Genomic DNA, 23,123 nt, shown 5'->3' with positions numbered 1-23,123 from the left:
GTTGTAAATATGTAATACCCAATAATTCAGTCACACAAAACACTCACAATGACATGTTTACTGGTTTACTATCTCACAACTGGTATCGTTGTGATGAATGTATGCTACACTAGATCACATTTGTACATGTCTATAAACATCTGAACCTGCACAACAGTAGCTCATTTGGTTACATCATATTTACAATACTCTAGGAGCTTTTACTTGACAACAGAGAAATGGATGAAAAACGTTTAAAATAAACTAAAATAACCAAAAAACTGTGGGTGATTGAGAAATTCCGAATACATATTTGAAAACAGGATGAAAAACTGGATTAAGTACACTTTTTGGTACTGGTGAGACAAAAATCATGTTGAGCAGTCTAATTGTTCCAAAAAAAGGTAGCTTTTGCTGAAAATTCAACAGTTTTGGATCTAATTTTTCTGCAATTTGTTTCATATCCAAAATATCAGTCAAAATTGTTTCATATGAGAGCCATAATAGCTTCCCACCTCTTCACTTAAATCCTTGGCGTTGACCTATCTTACTCATCACTTCATTTCATTTTTAATCCAAAGTTTAATGCAAATCCTGTTTCATCATTTTCAAATAAAATAAACTGCCATAAAACCAAACTAATATAACCTCTGATTACTTGGTTCTAAATCTGAATCGCACAGATAATATGGTTGAAAATATTGATATATATCATAGACACAGCTGCCATTGCGTGGGAAAAAGACAACCTCAGTAAAAAACACAGCATGCAGTATTAGATTTTTTTTTTATCAACATCAAATGTTTATATTATATGTACTAAAAATACTAACACCACTTATAATACAGTAAGAGGTAAAAACAATTGCTTAAACAACGCACTTTCAACATATTCTTCCATCAAAATAATTCTACACACACATTTTAAAAACATTTAGGTTAAAATTTTATTAAAAAATAAAATCTGTTATGATGAAAATTGTTCCTTACTTGCTATGTTAGTAACTAGAAATTTTAATTAACAACAAGACAATTTGGGCTTTTTATATACGTATTTGCATTTTATAATATAATTTGTATCCTTTTGAGGGAACATTTTGAAAGTTATTAAATTTTTAAACATTTCTTCTCTATTATTTTATATTTGGTGTTTAATATTTTTAATGTACAACACAACCAATATACAATGTTTGACAAATTAATAAATAAAAATTGCCCCTTAAATCAATACAGTCAGACACAATAGCATCAAAAAAACTCTGTTTAAATATGTACTGCGAGTTACTGTGTGTAGTTCCAATAAATACATTGAACTTTTATATTTGTCTTCCTCCTTATCATATAGTTGCTGAGTTGTGTCTGCATCAATTGCTTAACACTCTACTTGCAAACAACCCAACTCAATATTGCTATCCATATTTGTGTAGTTTTGTAGCCATCCTCATAAAAAGATAAGTTCAAGTTGACCCAAAACAATTAAAACTTCAAAACCGATTTTTTTCGACACCATATCCTTCACACCAGATCACATTTTGAATTATTGCAAAGCTGAAGTACTATAGAAACTGGCTCGCATCTGGCAGTGATCACAAAAATCTGATTTGGGCTAAAAACTTGATGTTTTGGAAGCATTAGGAAACCAATAACACCTGATGGTGTTCAAAACAATTTAATTTTGGCTTTCTACATGTCACCCTTCAAGTTATAACATGAAAACCTTGAACACGTAACCACCAAAAACCCTGCTTTATGCCTTAACTCTGGTACCTGAGAACTGCTTTGCTTGAAAATCAATAGGGCTCTATTACCAATAGGCTTACAACAACATCCCATCAATTTTCAGCAAAATTTGTTAAGATTTGCGAAAAAAATCTTATAAATTTATAAACGTTGCAAAATTGTGTTTTTAGGAGACTCCAAAACATAAAGAAAAGTTGATCCCCTGCCCACAAACCCCTTAGAAAATCTGACTGGATGCAATAGTAATTACAAATTCTTTGGAAATCCGCTAAAAATATTTTTAATTAAAAATATAAGATATCTGAACAAAATGGTAGAGGGATTATAATTTCTTAATAACAACAAAACATCTTAAAATTACAAAATAGATATCAATGTACAAACCATGTTCAACAGTTTTGGCTTGTCATTATAATGACTTTTACGTAAATCTTTTTTCAAGCCAGGTGAATGAAATCGCCCAGTTTTTCTGTGGGAAGGAGCAACTGAAGAAGTTGACAGCGGAAAAGATGTTCTTATCTGAGAGCCTAAAAAAAAAAAAATTACTAACACAACTAATAAAGACAAAGATACAGTAACCAATATGAAATTTAGAAAAAAAATTTGCTGTGGATACCACATGACTTCCTTGTACACCTATTTAATTACATTACACATTTTTAATGAAAAGTACATAACATCTTAAAATATTTTAATAATTATTGTTAATATTGCTTGTAATAAATTTATTATACAACAAACTATATTTTTATATTGTTTCTTTTTTTTATTATTGAATTATTTATTGTAATTTTTTTACAGAGGGTTAATAATTACAAAAATCAATATATTTAAATTAAAAATAAAGAGATGATGTCAAATTCAAATCGATGTGCCTTATCCTTAAAAATAAAATTTTAATTAACAAAATATTTGGATCTCTCATTTGGCTATAATTCTGGAACCACTTATGATATATCGTTCCAAAATTTTTTGCGATCAATACTTCCTTTAACGAAGTAAAGGAAGTAAAAAGATAATCTATCTAATAATCAAAAACAGCCAAACACTTTTTATAACAAGTTAAAAATATAAAAATCTGTAACTCTAGCTGATATGCATTTAGCAACTGAAGCAATTTAGCAAAAAATTTAATTAAAGAAAAATATAAAATCTGCCTCATTTACTACAAAAATTAAATAAATTTACTGTGTGATCCTCATGGCCTCCTGCCAACGTATTTTAATTAGTGGGTGGTGATGAACAGTAGTGATGCTGATTTATATTTCAGTCAACTACAATGAACATCATTATTTTAAAAGATTTTAAAAACATTATTTAAAAGATCATAAAAATCAATTAAGTTAAATACACAAAGTAAAAAAAATAATAAAAATATTTAGAAAAAAACGTAATCAAAATATGTCACAAAATAGTTTCACACTCAGTTCAACTCTATACTTTCTTGTCAAACATGGGACATACACAAGTACATACATATTTATCACAATGAGAATATCTTGAAGTAAAAGCCCATATTTATTATTTAAAATATAGATTGTAATACAATGTTAAAGTAAAGATACTAAATATAAAATGTAGCTACAAAATAGTTCACAATCAGGCATAATGAAAATTGTTTGAGCACATAGCTTTTTTTTGGGCAACTTCAATTTTTTGGGGAAGCCAATGTATTACAATCCAAACATTTCTTCAGTTGATATTTACTACTTCTTTCAGTTGTTTTTCACTAAAACATGTTTACTCACATTACACATTACTTTGACTACTTTAAGGTTACTCTACCATCTACGGGATGAGCAACTCTCAAAATGATTTAATTCGTACTGTTTTGTTTTTCTGTTGCCTAAGGGAAACTCTATAACCTATTTCACCATGGCAAGCAGCATGTCAAAACAAAATTTTAATGTTTTACTATCTTTTTTTCTGTATGCCTGAAAATTGCACAACATAAATTTGTAATTCACAATAATTTATAGTCAAACAAATAAAAAATAAATAGGGATTATTCTAAAATTGCCATCTGAGTCTGATAAACAAAAAATGAAGCAGAAGAGTTTATTACACACATAAGTAACCACTTACATCTTTACTATTTCTTCAGCTATTCAACACCACTTTTGTACCATAAACACCAATTTTTGCAGATCCAGGTCAAATAAATCTACAATGTAATACCTCTGCCAACCAATTAGCTTCAAAGAATTATGTAGCCACCAGATCATCTTGGTGAAGGTGAAGTAGTTACTTGGTAATGGATGTTCAAAATTTCCAACTGCTCAATTAAATACTATATAGAGTTTTGTAAACCGAAGTAATCTGACTGAACAGAACTTACGAAATACCAGCTCATGTATCACAATCCTACATAAGCATTCTCTAAACAGGAATTAACTTGGAAGATTTGAAATTATGGAATGAAATTAATTATAATTTTTTTGACATTATAAATGAGTCAGTGACGACTGAGTATCACCTCTTTCTACCAGATCACACACATCTGAGGCACTATGCTGTTAATCACAAATTTTTATTCCCAGCAGAATACAATTGGATTTGTGGTGCTGGGTTCTGCTGCTATCAGAAACAAATCACACTATGCACCTCATACATCTAGAAACGACAGTTCCACATTTCATCAACCACTACTTCACAACATTAAAAAGAACAAATGACAAATGGGTTCAATATATACAATATCTACAACAAAATCAATAATTTCCTTACAACACATTTGCCATCTAAAGGGTGGAGCAGAGGAAACGCATGTTTTTCACTACTGAATAACTTAAAAAATTGGTTTTAATTATAGAAAAAAGTTTTAGATTAAATAACATAATATTTTATTACATATCTGAAATCAATTTACCTTAATTAGGTTCAGAAAATAATGTCAGCAAGATGACGTCTTTTTTGTCAGATGCAAATTCAGGGCCTCTCATCAAAGCTCTGCACAGCTTTCTTCAACATTTCATCCGACACAGCTTCCACTTTTTGACAAATGGAAATTTTCAGGACTTTGATTTTGTGTGGCTTGTTCACGTACACTCTTGATTTTAAGTAGCCCCACAGAAAGAAGTCACAAATCGACAGATTGGGAGAGTGTGGGGACAAAGATACATCACCAAATCGTGAGATGACATGTTCAGGAAATATTTGTTGAACCACTTCAATCTATGCTCTTGCTGAGCATCATCCTGTTGGAACCACATTTCTCTCATGTTCACCCAATATGCCTTTCCAGTCTGGATAAGGAAGTTGTTTAACATGTTGATGTCCCTGTAACTGCGGTTCCCCCTCTTCAAACAAATAAGGACCAACAACCAGACACCACAGTACACTACACTGTTACTTTTAAGTTGTGAGAGGTTTTTGGTGTAGTTAACGTGGGTTCTCAGACACCCAGTATAGACAATTCTGTACATTAACATAGCCATCCAGATGAAAATGGACTTATCACTCATCATTATTAGGGCGGTGTTTGCATCTTTCATAAGAATGGTATTCATTATGCCACAAAATTCTTTGTGTTGCACAAAATCCCTTTCAGTTAACAGCTGAACGATCATTATTTTGTCTGGGTGAAATTTGAGATCACTGTGTAAGATGTGATAAAGCAAATGACATCTAATACCCAGCACTACAGCTTGTCGCCTAGCAAGAATGCCCTTCTCACTCTACGTTTTCTGGAATTCAGACTGAACACGGAAGGCCAGGTGGTGAGTTTTCATCACAGTACTCCTAAATGCCTCAACCCATCGGAGTATGGTGTTTCCCATCTGGAACTGCACCTTGATGTTCAACATTAAAATTTCAATGGAAAAGACGACCATGACCACAGAATCATTGCTTCTAAAAACTGGTCAACAGCAAACACATGATGTTTTTATGCTCCTATACTCCACAGCAATTGAAACTGTGTAATCTGAGCTGTCGCCAGAGATTTCTGAAGATTATATAAACACACTACTACAACAGGTATTTTTTCATCAAGCTATCAGAAGTCAAATTTAGAATAACCATCAAAAAAACCAAAAGTCAAAAAGTCACCAATATAAAAAAGATCAATCTTTTTTTATTAAAAAAAAAAAAAAATGATCAAAGTCAATCAAAGCCCACCCATTATAACAGTACAATCAAAGCCTACTTTGCATGTTTACGAGTTCACACACTTTACACTTTAGAAGTTTATTTTACAATAGACATGACATAACTGTAAGTGTATTTATAAGAATATTTCACAATAACAGAATAAGTAAGCAAAATTTTAGAGAGAAAGGTTGTGATAATACAAATGGGAAGTAAGGCGACCTTGAAAGTATTAAAACTGCATTAATACTAGATGCATTAAAATAGAATTAAAAACAAATATAAATGTATTACTACACTAGCCTCCATAAAAAATTGCATTAAAGAAATTACACAAAAAGTAGTAAAATGAGACTTGTAAGAAATAACCAACCATTTTGTTGCAGTTCTTTTCCTTTCTTCATGACTTTCAAAACTTGAACATCTGTTTCTTGAGAGCTTGTTAATGTATTTTCTACAGTTAAAGATGACAGCGGATTTCTGCTGTTAGCAGATTCTTCACCTATTACCTGAATATCATTCTGAAACAATAAAATGTACTTGAAGTAAAGAACTCAAAAAACCCATGAAAAGAAGCGTAAATTTAAAATAAATATTAACATGACATCTGTTAATGAATATGGCAACACTTTATTACAATAAATAAAATCTAAAAAATATGTAATACTGCATATAATAAATATAAATAATGCAGACATTCCAGGTTTGTTAAAACAACTTAAAAAATAAAGAGACTCAATATTATATTCAATTTAAAAATGCCATTAACCTTTTATTTATTTAATAAATGCATTTGTGTTTTCATCTTCCACAACCCAAATGTTTTATATCAGGCCTAAGACATCACATCTAGTTACACTGTGTAACCAGAAAATATTTAACCTAAATAATAGAAAAATTATAAACCTCAAATTTCTAGTGAAGTTGAAGCAGACTTCAACATAATGTTTCCATTTATTAAAGAAAACTTTCCAGGACAATTGAATGTAACAACATGCAGCAGAGTATTCATACTTACAAAACAGCTTATAATACACAACGAGGTTAAATAATGGTTGGAAAGAGATTGAAAACATTGAACTTGCAGGTTACCGGTGCACATAAAAAAACTGATGAAATATTCAGAAAATTTTGAGAAATGTTCTTTAGCATTAGAATGATTGCTTACTTGGTAAGTACTGGGTGTACAAAAAATAATGTCAGCATTTTAGTTTGCTGTATTTCTTGAAAAGCTGAACAGTGTTGATTTATGGTTAGAATCAAAAGCAAAAAGGTCAGTTTTAACTGCACGCTTGGCTGTAGATTAATTTTCTTTCTACTTGATAGCAACACTACCAAAGATGGCGACTCCTAAACAGAAACCATTTTGTGTTTTGTAGTTTGCTAAATATAAATCTGTAATTACAGTTCAACGTGCACTCTGTAAAAATTTGAGTTTAATTGTGAACCTCCAAGTGACAATAACATTTGTCGATGGCTTAATCTGTCTGAAATGACCACGTCTCTATGTAAAAGGAAGAGTAGAGGATGACCAAGGGTGTTTGAAGAAAATATTGAACATATCAGGGAGTCTTTCCTGCATAGTCCAAAAAAATTGTTAAGGAAGGTCAATCAAGTAGCAGTGACAGTGATGACACTAAAGTAAGAAAACACATATGCATCCGCACAATTTACAGCTGTTACAGGTTTTTCATTACTGAAAAATTTCAAAGTTATGAGATCCTAAATAGCTTTAAAACTCCGATATTCTTTTTTGTATACCCTGCATACTGAAAAAAACAATAACACAAATTTTATAAAAGAAATTGAAAATAAAGAAAATGCTGAAAAATACATAACACAACACCAACTTTTACAATCTTTGACAGCTAAACACGGCTAGTTTTGAAACAACCATTATACTCATCTTACTGTAATAACTCTTTTTATCTTTAAAAACCAAGACTCTGAAGAAGCTTTTAGTAGAGCACTAACTACAACATTATTTCCAACGTAAGAAAATAAAAACATAAGCCAAATTTGTTCCATCACCTTCTGTTTTAAAATGGCCATTCTTTAAGCAAGCTATTCAATGTTCTTGTGTTTTTTCACAATAAAAAATTTAATTTAATAATACACAGCATCTGAAAATGGAATAAATGGTACCATATGATGTAGTAATAAAAAGGGTGTTAATAAATTTTATAGATATCAATTTACATATAATAAAATAAATTAAAAAGAAAAAAAAATTTTACATCCATTAAACTAAAATTCTAACAAATATTTACAAAAACACATTTAAACAGTTACAAGATAGCCCAAACAAATAAGAAAAACATTAATAAATTTAATTATAATATTTATAAAAACCATTTCATGAAACAGAATGTAGAGGAAAATCTGTGAAAAAACATTTACAATAGGAACGACTAAAAAAAGAAAAAAAAAGCTTAAAACATCGACAAGCTATCAATATAATAAATAGGAATCTAATTATGCTGATCAAATTAGAGACAAAACCAAATATTTGAAATAACATTTTAATTTAAATCCCTTACTCTTGAGAAAATGATAAATATGAACAAATAAAGTTTGATCAAAATGATTGGATTAGGAAGATATATTTATTTTAATTATTCAAAGTTTTATATTAATAAAAAATAGCCAATTTTTGCCACAAATTGTAACTCAGGAGAATAATATTACATAAAGTAAAATAAAAATTTTAGTATTCATTAAGGTTTTTTGTTTGCAGGTTTGATTAATTCAGCAGATGAACGTTAAAAGCTTATGTATGGGATAGAAATTTTACAATGTGTGAAAAATGCCAAACTCATTGGGATTTAAACCCGGAACCTTCAGGATGAAAGGTGAGACACTACCACTCTATCATGAGGATTGGTTTAATGTTGGCTTTTCTATACTTCTTAGTAGCTTACACTTGCTTCTTAATGAAAGACAAGATAGTGACAGAATCCAGGTTATTCCACATGAGAACATAACTACCAGCAAAAAAAGAGACATTGCCCACAGCAACATTTAATAGTAATCACAGAGTTGTATACTGTTTACTCTACTTTGAGATAGGCCACAGACACTACAGTAAGCTGGTTACAATGCTGAATACATCCATTTATACTAAGCAATATTCCAAAAACATTTAATCATAACTATTGATTAAATTCATCTGCGTTTGGGTACAGGACTTTTATTGTTTTTCCTATATCTGCAGCAAACAGAAATTAATTTGATTGTAATGAAGGGATTGGTCATTAATGAGACAAAACTGTCTAATTTGAACCAGTAAACTTGTTGCTGTTAGCTATTAATTCATGGCTACAACAATTTTATTTTACCAGATTCTGAAACTTTCCCAATCCACCAAAGCACATTTTAGGAAAAATAAATACACAAGAAATACACAGCCTACAGATTTCCACACTACATTCCTTCTAGTTGTAGTCCAGAAGGGTGTTTGGTTATAAAAATCCCATCCGATCACAGAAAAAGATTGATAAAGGACTATAAAAATAAAACCGAATAAGTAAAAAATGGTCTATCAACTTCCTTGTGCTAAAACCGTTCAACATGCTTCTAAAATCTTCATTGATTTTATATTCAAGAACATTTTTTTTTTTACAACTTAATATAATTGCTCACACAAGTTAAATGGTTTTTATTGACTACAAGTCAAAAATTCTTGTTGAATTGATGACTTATGAATTTTTTACCTTTGTGAACTGCCAATTCCCAAATATCAATTATATGTATTATATCAATCAGCCAACCTGAACCAGCATTAAACTCTGCGTTATGTCTAAGTTTTTAAAATAATGTGTTCCATAAACCATTTGATACATGGTTCAACTTATTCCCAATTAAACCAAACACATGAATAGTCAGGGCACACAGAATAAGCAACTGTATATAATACCATATATGTAATCCAAATACAATTTTACTTCTTATTTAACTTATTTTACTTCTTATTTCACACTACATAAATGTGAATACTTCACAATTATAACAAGTGCATGCAAGTTATAACAAGTACTTGTAGCAGTATAGCAAAAAGAACTGATGATGAGCATTAAACCCACTGAACATACAAAATTACATTACATGGATTATCAATGTTTCACTAATAACTGCATTTTTATAAACTACTTAGAAATACTGACAGTGTATTTTTTCCAAAACAATTTATTCGTGTGTAAATCAGAATTATTATTACAATCAGACAAAAAAGATGTAAACATATACATATGAAAACTCAAATCTTAAATTTGATTCAATTTTCTCTAAAAACAGAAAATCATATAAATGTTTCCTGCCGTCACACAAGCAAATCTCTGACATATCTTTGATCCTGCACAATATAGAGGGAAAGTATTTTTAAATGCTTCAATTTGTTATTTTTAAAATTCTTACATTACAAATATAAAATAAAAATACATACATCATTATCTTCATCACTAGAAAATTCAATAACCTCTTTATCCATACTAAAAAACCATGAATGTGGAGGACGTATAGATCTAACAGAAGGGTCATACAATGACCCAAATCTGTTCTGAAAAAAGAAAAAAATTCATAAATATTGCTGTAGGGAATAATATCCATATGTTGAAATTATTTATAGTATAACTTCTAATCATAAAATAATTACTCTAGAAATAAAATCTTAACATTTTACACCAGTCACGATTTAAAATTTAAGTCTTAATATGATTATACAATACTGACTACAACATACTAATTTGGCTGCTCAAACAAATCTACAATGGTGACACTTGTTTATAGTCTTCTTTCATCCATGGCGGTAAATACATATTTATCCAAATCAAGTATTGGTGCTTTATGATGCTGGTCTTTGTTAAAAAATTCACTAAATGCATTCATTATTTATGGTATTGTTTGCTCCCAAGCATCATTTGTTTATGTCACCAACCACTCTTTAATACTGAATTGCATTCACTCACATCAGCACGCCTTTACAACTGAACTCTGCGCCCTTGAGAGCAGGGATATCCCAACCATGGTAAAGAAATAATTTCTTAGGAGCCAAATACTATATAACTTTCAAAACAGAAGCAAGATGCTAATTACAGGGAGGGATACAGGGATTTCTCATATGTACTGTAGAGTTTCAGCTTTAAAAACAAAATTATAAGAGTTCAGTCCTCAAAGGTTTTAAAATGCAACAATTCTAGCTAATCAAATTTTTGCATGCAGATAGCAATTTATCAAATTAATGTTTTCAAGTGACAATTCAAAAATTTATGCCACTTGATGGCATAAATGCCAGGGTATTGTACAGGATTTCCTGTACAATACCCCGGCATTTGGACTTTTCTCATGCAATTTTTCATGGCTTTAGTAAGTAAATGACAATGACATAGACAAATACCTTGTGACAATCCTGACTGCCACCTGCCTCTGTTCTTAACTCTAATGGGTTTCAGAGTCATCTTTTAGACACTCTAAACTTTATAACACAACACAGTCATCAGGTTGGCCTCTGTCAGATGCCACTGATGCAAATACCTCGGCAAACATTTCCATTTTCCACCCGCCCACACTGCAGCTCCATCAATTCTCAACCTACAACAAATATCTTAGCTAACCAGGGCTCGATGCCAAAAGCCTATCTTGGTGAAGTGTGCACTCAGGCAGGCCCCTAGCCACCCAGGTTGCTATTCTATCAATACATCTATAACACCATCAAACCCCTCAGCCATTCTCCACAAGGCTAAGAATCTAAGGAACCCAGCATCTATGTTCCATTCCCCTTCAGTTTTCCAATTAACTTGCAGCTCAAACCCAGAATTAATCCTCGCAAGTTCTCAAGCTACTTTGATACATTCATACCAGAGGCAGGTATATAGGACATGATGCACATCATCAATGGCACTACACTCCAGACACAAGCCTGAATTATTCAAACCAAATCTGGCCAACCGACTCGAAAAGCACCATATCCAGAATGCAACTATGTAATATGCCAATTGGGGGAAATCCATCTAACTACTTGCACACTTCTCACGTCATGAAAAATATCATGCTGTGTAAACGGCCATTGGATGATTCAGTCCACCTGACCTGCCATAAATGGAAACCTTTGTCATCTATTTCTTTTATGCGCCCACAGGTAAGTTGGCCTACTTCTTAACATCACTGTAATTGGCGGCCAGTTGCAAGGATATTAATGGGTTTAATACCAGAAATATTAAGGACCACCTCTTGAGCAGTCCTATAGTCACCAATCACATAACAATAGGACAATGGGCCCTCAACAAAATATTCCTATAACATTTGTATTTCACTGAAGGTTAAGATGGATCAGAAATTTAAAAGAAGGCCTCGAGTCATTGTCTATGACACAGATCATCTCCTATCCAGGAGGAGGTTGTGTGTGTCTTTTATGGGAGCAAAATGCCAGATTGGATTAGCAACATTTGAGTCTGTGAAAGTTTCTGTTCAAAACTGGTAGACTTGATGTCCAATATTCAAAGTTGGGCCTACTCCTCAAATATCTGAAGTAGGTCCAATCATTTATTGTTGAGGATAGGTTCTTTGTGGATTTTTCTCCTTAAATTCTATCAATATGCTCCACTCTGTACACACCATGGTGATGAGGGTCACAAACGTGAAGAGTGTTTACAAAGACACTCATCTGACGCTCCTACTTGTGTAAATTGTGCTCTACTTGTGTAAATTACTTGTAAAATTTCTTGTGTAACCCAAGAATTGCAAGCACTCTGTTAATTGTGATGGACTACTGTGGTTGTGATGAGATTTATTTTAATTCATTGCACAGTTTAGACAGAAGTTCTCAAAGTGCTTACAATGTTCAGATAGAGTTCCTTGATATAATTTTTTGGTATTAATGTAGTAGGTGATCTATCTCTGTAGTTAGTTCTTAAATGGCACCACTGAACGCGACATTGAAATAAGAAAATACAAAAAAGAATGAATAAACAGACTAATTTAAGAATAAATTACAAAATTAACCTACGCTTGCTTCATTTTGTAACCTTGATTAGAGAGTGAAGGTTTTGGTATTAATTAAATAAAAATAATTCCATTCTTAAATTAGTCCATTTATTCATTCTTTTTTATATTTATTTTCTTATTTCAGTGGCACCATCTAAGAACCAACTACAGAAGTAAATACTCTACTACTTTAATACAAATTTTTCTACAACATCCATATATGGCACAGGATGATCTGCCAGGTTTTATTGCTTGACAAAAATTTAATATTGAAAGTAACAGTACATCTGCAGCTGGGTAAAGGAGGACATTGGATTGTGTCTTTTTGAGCAGGTTTCTAATAATTCTAATCATGTTGCTGTTCATCTTGTTTTTGATGGTCTTAATTTCTATGTTGTTAGTTTGTATTTTTAATATAGAGATCCCACTGAAGAATGTTTAGAAAAATGGGATAGAAATCTTTGAAAAATGGGATAGGCTTTGTTGTGCAGTACAGATTAAATGTCTAAGGTTTTTAGTATATATCAACATTTGCTGGAATGGTAGATGGAAGGAAATTGTTTGGTGAAACGAATACTAATATTACTGTTTGTAGGAATATTCCTGGTAGGTTAATGTTTGTTTTGTTGATGATTATTCTAAAGATCATCAATTATCTTTGATGTTGGTTAAGGAGCTGCAAGGATACTTATAAATGCAATTTCCCTGTTTATCAGGAATGCTTCCTGCACAGGAAGACAATCTCTTTGCTAGACTTCTACATGTCTTGGGCCAGCAGTTCCCAAATTCAATTAAAATTTTTCCATGGCACCCTACCCTAAGTAAAAGTATGACTACTACTCGTAAGTAAGAAATAAAAATAAATAAAACTCTTGTATCTTCATTATTTTTTTACTTTATTAACATTAAATTAAAAATTATAAATGTCTTTGTTCAATTAATTATGAAGCTTTTACAATATTTTGCAGTGCCCCTGTAAAGAGGCTGCAGCTTCCCGGGGTGCTGCAGTGCACAGTTTGGGAATCACTGTCAGACTGAAGTCTGAGTGACATTCAATTGAAAGTCCTGGCTGAAAAATTTTCACTTCAATTCGCTGTAGTTATATCGGGTTGATAGAGAATTGCCCCTTAGTGAACTACGTAGTTGTCTTTGTTGAAACAGTGTGTGAATCATCTTCGGAGATGCTGCTCAGCGGAAAATTGATCCTGAACAACAAGCAGTTTTGGTAGATGACTATCCAAAGCAGAGGGTTGAATATTTTCATTTGGTCAGGACATCAGAAAGAGATTCTCAGCATTCTTTTGTTAGAAAACAAAGAAATTTGGGGTTTTGTGTATATAGACGTGTAAGAAAAGTATTCTTTTGTAGACTCTCAATCCAGCAGGGTGCTGTTTTCTAATAAGCCTGAGATTTTAAATATTCTATTGAATGATTTATTGCTAGATGATGTGACTAATAAAACCTGTTATCATCTATGAGTCCAAGAGGAAGTTGCTGCCTTTTTGCGCAAATTTACTGATGTTTGTCTTTGGAAATTACAGAGGCAGAGGTACGTCAGGTAATTGCAGTTCTAGCAGGAACAAACCCCTGGGTTTCGATGGAAATCATGATGGAGCTCCTTGTCTGTTCAGTAAAAATTTGTGTTGGTACTTTGACTAGAATTTTTAATAGGATGCTCTCTGCTGGCTATTTCCCTGCTGGAAAATAGATGTTCTAAAATTCTTGTTTAAAGTTGGTAACAAGTACTCCATGGAGCTCCTCTTATAGACCTTTAATGCTCCTGCTAGTTATTGGAAAGGTTTAGTATCTTTGTATTACTGAGACTTAGTTCTAGAAAGATACTGATGAATGATCAGTATGGTTTTCACCCAGGCAGGAGCACAGAAGATGCTATTCTTAAGGTTATTGTTTTTTCTAGTGAGTACATCTTATCTTTTTAGACATACCAGGGGCTTTAAATAATTTGTGGTGGCTCTTTGCCCCGTTTCAGCTGCAGAAGCACGATTATGTGCAGAATGAGCTGAATCTGTTAAATAATTATTTCAGCAATTGAGACATTCTTCAAGATGGCATCTCAGAAGTAGGAATAATGTTATCTAAGGTAGAGTCGTCTCATAGGGTAACATTTTAGGACCCTTGCTCTTTAGTTGTTAAATTATCCATCATTATGCAACTTATATATTATCAGTAAATGCATTACATTATTTTGTTGTGGTTAAACTATCAAAGCCAACCTGTGCGAAACATCTCACGGGTCTTTTGTTGCTTATTCTGTATCTTTTCTGGCCTGTCAGAATTCTATAAAGTTCATGCTGTAATTTTCTGGCTTTTTTTGCATTTTGGTTGGCTACAATCAACTGCTATCCATATTTAATTACAACTTTTTTAGTGAATTACTGTCTACTCAATCTCTCTTGTTTTTCAAAATTGAATATTGCCTGATCTTTTGCAAAACTGGTAGCACAGTTGTAAACCCAGTATGTACATTTAACGACATCTGTATTTTTAGAAATGTGATTAATTTATATAAACTCAGTCCTGAAACGAAAACTGTAATTAAATGATAGGTGTTATTTAAAAAAATTGATTAAATATTCTTCAACGTGTCCCAATTACTCTTTTATCCTTTAGTAATTTTGCTTAATATTTAGCATGAATATTTTAATAGCCTAAATATTCTGCAACATCATAAGCTTCAAACTTTCTTCCTCCCCATTTTCTTTTATAACTATAATGTAATTCTGATGATATAGTGTCATTTTTCTCCTATCTAAATTATTTATCATGGTATACTTATTTCTTCTTGTTAAATACACTTCAAATAAAGACAGGGCTGCCTACATTTTTGAATAAGTTCTGTAATATGCGCCAATCAATAACTAGAAGTATCCACATGGGTTAAATTAACCATTGTTCTAATAACAAATGCTTACACATTTATACTGGTATGGTCATGCAACTGTAACATGGCAAAATAAAAATTCAATGTGTATATTATGTATAAAATGTATATTCTTTATTATAAATATTAAGTATGAGACAATCCCTAAATTTTTATGATTGATTTTAATATCTGATTGACAATTTGTATTATCAAGGACAATAAAAACCTTAGCTATGATTACTGTTGCACTCATATAAAAATAAGAACATACATAATTTACTGAATGTATTCAATACTAAAACAAACCACTTTGGTATTTTTTTATCATTCCTATAAAGCATGATAATGAAAATTATTAGAATATTATTGTTTTACACAAACTGAATACAAGAAGTTATTATAGGTAAAAACAAACTGTACTAAATGCATAATCTTCATTCTTTAAGTTTTCCTTTAAAATGAATATAAATTTAAAAAAATAAAAATAATTTAAAGACTGTGATAAAAATAAGTTAAACCAAAATTACAATATATTTGGAGAAATTTATGCAACAAATAACTTAGTTTACTTTACTTTACTAACAGATGCCCGCCATTGAGCCATTTGGCAACATGCTGACCAATAAAGAATTGCTTCTGTGAACTCCGGGCTCTCATCCAACTAAGTGTGGTCCAGGGCTGGACAATCTCTCAGATGATCAGCATCCATTGTCTTGCAACCACACAGCAGACACTTAGGAGATAGCACCAGTACATGCAGTGCAGGTGACAAGCAAGATAGTTGTGGCCAGTTTTTAGTCGGAAGGCAGCTATGCTGACCACATGCAGTAGGCCGGGGGTTGATAGGACCATCAGTGACCAAAGTCTCCCACCTCCTACCAGCAGCCATCTTGGAGAGGCTGCATCGACCAGTGCCCTGGATGAACACAAGGCTGCAAGGTAACTAGGTTGGGGTAGAGTCATTCCTAACTTGGCCAGTTTATTGGCCTCCTCATTTCCAAATATGTTGACATGACTCGGTATCCACTGAATCATCAGTGTCCAGCCACTATCTCCCAGGCTTTCCAGTCTTCGTCTACACTCAGTCTGTTTGGGAGTTGCATGATAGATTATGTATAGCAGCCTGGGAGTCTATCAAAAACACTGCTTTCAAAGAAAAACAAGGTGTGCACTGCTCCAACTTTGCCATCACAGTTGCTGAGGGGGGCACCTACAGCTGTTCCTGAAAAAGAGGGCAGTAGCACTCAGCTCCTGTTTCTGCAGTGCCTGAAATTGAAGATCCGTCAGTTGACATGAATCCACTCGTCCTCCAAAAATTCATCGTGGATGGTTTGTAAGACTAGCTGCTTCAATTCATGTTGTATGGAGGCCCTGGCTCATACACAGGGGTGCAGTGTCCATGGGTGGAATTTCCTTATAAGTTTTTCATCATATGCAGCAAGTGGAGCTGTCTGTGTCCTCAGCCTAGAAGCAGCTTGCTTCTAGGCTATAGGCTGTATTTGCACCCCATCCTGTGGCTGTAGGTCTTCTTAGTAGGTAAATTTTTTTTACAGTCTTTACCACACAGTGGTGCACATGGGGCTTCCACATTAAACATCTGTCTAGTTGAACCCCTAAATATTTGGATAAATTGCTTTCCTCCAGCGCTATTCCATTGTACTGGAGGTGGAGCTATGGTATTTTTGTTGACAGGGAAAAGCTGAAAGGTGGTTGTTTTATGTATTCATTGTCATCGCGTTTTGCCTCATCCATTGTCCTAGTTTTATCAGAGCCTTGTTTAAACAGATCTTGAGTGAAGAGATGGATCCACTGGTTTCCCAGAAAAGTAGCTTATCTGCATAGAGTGCCTGGACACCAGGCATAATTCTTAGAGCATCCAGGGTACCATTTATCATGGAATTAAATAGCAAACACCTACATAGACGGCTCCCTGGGCCAATCCTTTCCATTGAATGCGAAATCTCGATGTGCAGTTGGAATACCATAACTGGATCTATCTTTGGAACAGGAACGACTTTACCCACCTAAACAAGTTTCCAGAGATTCCCTGTCCAGCAAGCTTATGTATGAGCATGGGCTGCCAGACTGTGTCATAAGCGGCCTTCAGGTCCAACAGTACTAACCCACTGGGTTGGTCTAGTGGTTAACGCGTCTTCCCAAATCAGCTGATTTGGAAGTAGAGAGTTACAGCGTTCAAGTCTAGTAAAGCCAGTTATTTTTACACAGATTAGCGTGGATACCGGTGTTCTTTGGTGGTTGGGTTTTAATTAACCACACATCTAAGGAATGGTCGAACTGAGAATGTACAAGATTACACTTCATTTACAGTCATACATATCATCCTCATTCTTCCTCTTAAGAATTATCTAAACGGTAGTTACCAGAGGCTAAACAGGAAAAACAAAAGGTCCAACAGTACTGCCAATGTTGACATTTTCCTGCGTAACTTGTCCTTAACATGTTGTATGAAATTGGTTACATGGTCCATTGTGCTTGTGGAATCTCGTCTGAGCATCATCAATGAGTTTTCGTGCTTCAATCAACTGATTTAGATGGTTAGCAATCATCCATTCTGCTACAGAGAGCACTTGTCAATCATATTGGTCGATAACTCTCTGCCTTATTGACTTCTTTACCTGGTTTCTGTATAGGAATGATTTCAGCCTTTCTCCGCTGTTGAGGCACATGCAAGGATGCAAAGTTCTTTCCAACTATTCTGGAACTCCATATTATCCAAAATGAAGAAAAAACAAGACAACAGCTGCTGCACAGCCGTAAGAACTAAAGCACCAGAGGACCTCCCTGTCATTTAGGAAAACACAAAGCTGAGCTTCTCTCTGAAATCAAAAAGCCAAGCACTTTGCGTTCATAGATTTCAGGTAGAATGGTACCCAAGCACACAAATATATCTACCAGCTTAGCAACGACAACCCTCCAATGCCGCAGCAACCCTTGCAGTGTGCCAATCAATTTTTTTCTGAACTACCTGTATAATAAGAACTGACTATGTATCAGATGAAAATAATTCTGGTAGAAAATTACACTATTTTTGAGTACACCTTACCATAAAAATAATTTGTCTCTTTCTCCCTCTTATAAATTATTAGAGAAGTAGTCACACTTATTTCTTTCTAAACAATCTTTTTAAGAATCACATTATTTCCAGAAAACATATGCCTTTAAAAGTGTATTACAGAATGGTTCATACAAAAGGAGGAAATGGACATTCTGTATATTGTTAAGGGGAACATCCTGTGTATCCAGTTCATGGACTTTGTTGTTTAGTTGGAGGTTTTCATGTTTTATTAATGAATTCTCTTTTTTTATTTTTTCCATTATTTTAATATAATCATCCATTTTTAAAGAAAAAAATTCTACAGCTTTTCACAGTTCACTTACATTTTGATCATGTTACTTTTTAATAGCTTCTCAAACACTATTTAATTCTAGTTTTAATGTGTCGATAATTTTTCAGACTAACTTTTCAGATTCCTCTGTACATCATTCTTCTGTGACCCATGGCCTTCAACAAGCTCACATTTTACAGATCTAGAGCCTTCATAAAAAACACACCTGATGAGTAGGTGAAATGAATTAATGTTGAACAATTATAAAAAATTTTATAAGTGAAGATGAGGAGAATCTTATTTCTAAAGAAAGCTCATCTGGGGAGACTAAGCTGGAGACAGCAAGAGGATACAGATGAAGATGGACCTCATATCAAGATAAAAACATTCCCCCAGTCATTCCAGACGAAGAAATTTCCCCCAATCATTTTCAACAATGGCATTGCAGGTAAGGAAATCCCTGACAGGGATCTCCTTTAGGAATTCGGTTTTCACAGCAAAGATCAAAAGTAGGTAATTTACTTTTTACTAATCAACCTCAACTGGCATTTTATAACCTGAAAATTATTATTTTAAAATTATGAATGAGGAACTGACTGACTTGACAGTGACAAAAATAAACAAATTTGGAACATTGTTAGCCATTATTACAGCAAGGGCAAGAATGAAACATGAATAGTGACACGAGCAATTTCTTACATGGTTGGGACTTGCACAAAGGAGATTTAGAGTAGATACTACTTCTGTTAACTAGAGTGCAGATGAACTTTATGAAATTTCAGTTTTTTGCTGTTGTATGTGGTGTGGTAGGTAAGGTTCTGTAATATTTTATAAGCCATACATTATCAACATATTTCACTAAACCTAACTAACTTTGCATTGATGAATCCATTTTCTATGGAGAACATTAACTTTTCTTGTTTATTTGAAACTGAAACATTATGAAATGTGACAAAGTTATTTATGTTGACGAACTCCTTCAGCCTTAGATTCTGTACAATTGTTTACGAGCATTGGTCCAGAACTTTCTGATTAGTATTATGCTGAGAGTATTTTATATAGTAAGGGAAGCGAAGCTGGATAGTGGCCAATAGTATGTGCTTGGTCCAAGAACTTCTAGAAAGAAGACTTATCCTAACAGGTACACATTACATTCAAACCAAAAGGAAATTCAAAAAATAAATTGAAACCAGCTGAAATAGCTAGCTAGGCTTTTTACAACTGATGGGTGTGTCCTGAAGTGGGTAGACAGAAATTATGTGAATTTAGAAGATATCTTGAGGTAACCACTCACAGGTCAACAGTTTCTTAACCTGAAGCTGTTACAAAATATAATGAATAAAAAAAATCAATCAATCACTCATCAATTCATAATAAATATAATGAATTGAATTGGTCATATGAATGAAATGATGTAATACCATCCTATCAACAAACATTTTTTGAAATGGAAACTAGCTATTCAAGAATTCCATTTGTGTTGACAATGATTTTGCCTATTTTTCATTATGAGTGGTGTATTTTATTTCAGTGATTACTTTATTCTTTTACAGGTGTTTTTTTTTATAAATTTTCAGTTTATTCAGATTTGTTAATAAAATTTAATTTTTTTATATCTTTACCAGACATTAGTATCTTTTTCAAATGAGCTTCCTAAAAATTTGAAAAATTTAATCTACATTATAATCATTATCAACTAATTTATCTTGAATATATATAATTATACAATATTAAAAATAAATTTAAATAACTAAAATTAAATAAATTTATTATTACAATATTTAGAAGAAACAAATAAATTAATTTTTTTGGAAACTAATAATTGATAATACTAATTAATAATAATACTGTTCTGTTATTGTCTTTATTATGTTTTTACATAGTGTACATATAGTGATTTTTTTTTTATACTATCTTTAAAACATTTCTATTGACTTAAATTAATCTATTTTATCATTTATTATGGTTTTATTAATTAAAACCAGAATAAAATATTTATTTTAGAATCTAGTCTTCTAGCTTTTATCTAATATTATTTTTGGCAATACAATGTTTTATATTTATTTCCCCCTGAAAACCATTTTACTAAGTATAAGATGATTACTTAAATACTGGTTGAAATGATAATAGTGATTTTCTTATTCTCCAAGAATGCATTAGTGAAAATAGAATAATATATGAAATTTTATTTTTAAAATATCAGATAAAAACAATAGAATAAAAATTATACCTCGTCAATTGACAGACAGAAATAAATAGTAATCATATAAAAAACTTTTTTTATAATAAACCATAAAAGGACAAAAACCTCACTTCACTCTCACAAGAAAGGAACATGAACATGAACATTTTCAACACCAGAAAGGGCACAGAGATCAGAACATATGAAAAAGTTCTGGGAGGACTGCAAGGCCCGAACAGTCCCTTAGAAGCGACTTGCATAATGAACTAACTGAAGTGATCCTATGGGGTCATAAAAGATGAAAAATGCCACAACAAAATCATTATTTATATAAGGCAAATAGCTTAACAAAAGTTGTTCTGCAACATCTTTTATAGTGTTATTGACAAGACAACATATTGAATGGCAAGACATTCAACAACATCTTATCACAATTAGGTAGGCATAGGACATGCTAAAATGTTTATACCAGGAAAATAATAAAACTTGACAACTCTTGCTGGAGGTCACTGATGATTTACCCAACTGCATTCAACATATTTACAAGCATTTATTTAAATGCTTTCAGCTAGTTATCTGGGTAAAACTTAATTCTTAGAATCTAAGGTATAATCTTACAAAGTTAACATATCTCACATCAATCTCACATAGTAACTGGATGCACACTCATTCATTTGCTAAGAGAAGAGCATAGTGGGACTGTAATGTGTAGTGGGGAGACAATCACATTGTACTATAGTTGACTGCAGTTGTTGGTGTTTATAATAGTTAGGTTGAGGAAGTTTCTTACATTAAACAGTATCTTTCAATACTATAATTTTTAATGGTATTTTTTAATACTGTTTTAACAGCGTTTTTCAACTATTTGAAATATTTTTCGGTACTTTAGTTATGCCTCAACCAAGATCTGTTCACTAAATAGGGCCAGGGATATAGCATCAGAAGTCAGTTCAAGTGGTTAATAATGAACATATTATAAAATATTTCATTAGAAAATCCAAATATGTCATGTTCAGAAGTTCAGGTTCAGCCAATCTGTGTGGAATACCAGTTGACCTGTTAAAAAAGGATTTGATAGAATCAAAATAAATTAAAAGAAAACTAAACTTCCCATACACCTGGTAAAACTCACAGGATTTTTTTTATAAATAATTTTAGAAAAAGCACATTACTAAACATAACTTTTAATTTTCATAGAAATAACTGCCACTGCCAACATTAAAAAAAATTATGAATATTTGAAAAAAAAAAACAGATTAGGCTTCGATTTTAATCATGATACATTGAGAAAAATTTAGTAGAATATGGGTGTTTCAAGTGGAAAAGGACATATCTTTTAACAGAAAATCATGATGTACCATTTTAAACATATCTACGAGGGCTATTCAGAAAGTAAGGAATGTTTCCACCTGACGCCGCCAGGCGCACGCCAATTGCGTATATATTGGTATGCTCATGCTCGACACCTTAGTCAGCGTCCAGCCGTGACAACAGGAACATCTCCGCACTGCCTGTTTTTTTTATATACAAATTTGAAATGTGTGCTGCAATCGAAAATCCCGCCAGTTGTGAAGTGCGGTCTGTGATAGAAATTCATTGGGAACTGTGTGAAGTGTACAGGAAAAACGTAATGAGTGAAAGTTCTGTCAGGAAGTGGTGCATTCAGTTTAAAAATGGCCGAACAAACGTTCACGATAATGAGAAGAGCGGACATCCAAGCAAGTTGACGAAAAGATTCGTGAAAACCGCCGTTTCACAATAACTGAGCTTTCTCTATATTTCCCACAAGTTTCACAGACTTTATTGTTTGAAATTGTTTCACAGAAGCTAAGCTACCACAAATTTTGTGCAAGATGGAGCTCCAAGTACGCGTCATTGAGTGGTTGAGATCACAGGCGGCAGAATTCTATGACACAGGAATTTC

The 23,123-nt window shown here is 32.6% G+C and overlaps 1 protein-coding gene across 3 annotated transcripts in view; it reads right to left on the bottom strand.

Moving 5' to 3' along the window:
• The window catches only part of LOC142319478 (sentrin-specific protease 1-like), a 75,854-nt gene that overhangs the window by 42,045 nt on the left and 10,686 nt on the right, over positions 1 to 23,123 (bottom strand). For 2 of the 3 annotated variants that reach the window (XM_075356802.1, XM_075356803.1), the window contains exons 4-6: positions 10,250 to 10,363; positions 6,182 to 6,329; positions 2,104 to 2,246 (exon numbers count right to left, since the gene is read on the bottom strand). In XM_075356802.1, coding sequence (XP_075212917.1) covers positions 2,104 to 2,246; positions 6,182 to 6,329; positions 10,250 to 10,363 — 405 coding nt within the window. The remainder of the gene's footprint in view (positions 1 to 2,103; positions 2,247 to 6,181; positions 6,330 to 10,249; positions 10,364 to 23,123) is intronic. The other variant, XM_075356804.1, reaches the window with a different exon arrangement.

Source organism: Lycorma delicatula, chromosome 2, assembly GCF_047948215.1.
Source record: "Lycorma delicatula isolate Av1 chromosome 2, ASM4794821v1, whole genome shotgun sequence".
NCBI lineage: Eukaryota > Metazoa > Arthropoda > Insecta > Hemiptera > Fulgoridae > Lycorma > Lycorma delicatula.
This window is presented reverse-complemented; position numbering and strand designations above follow the sequence as displayed.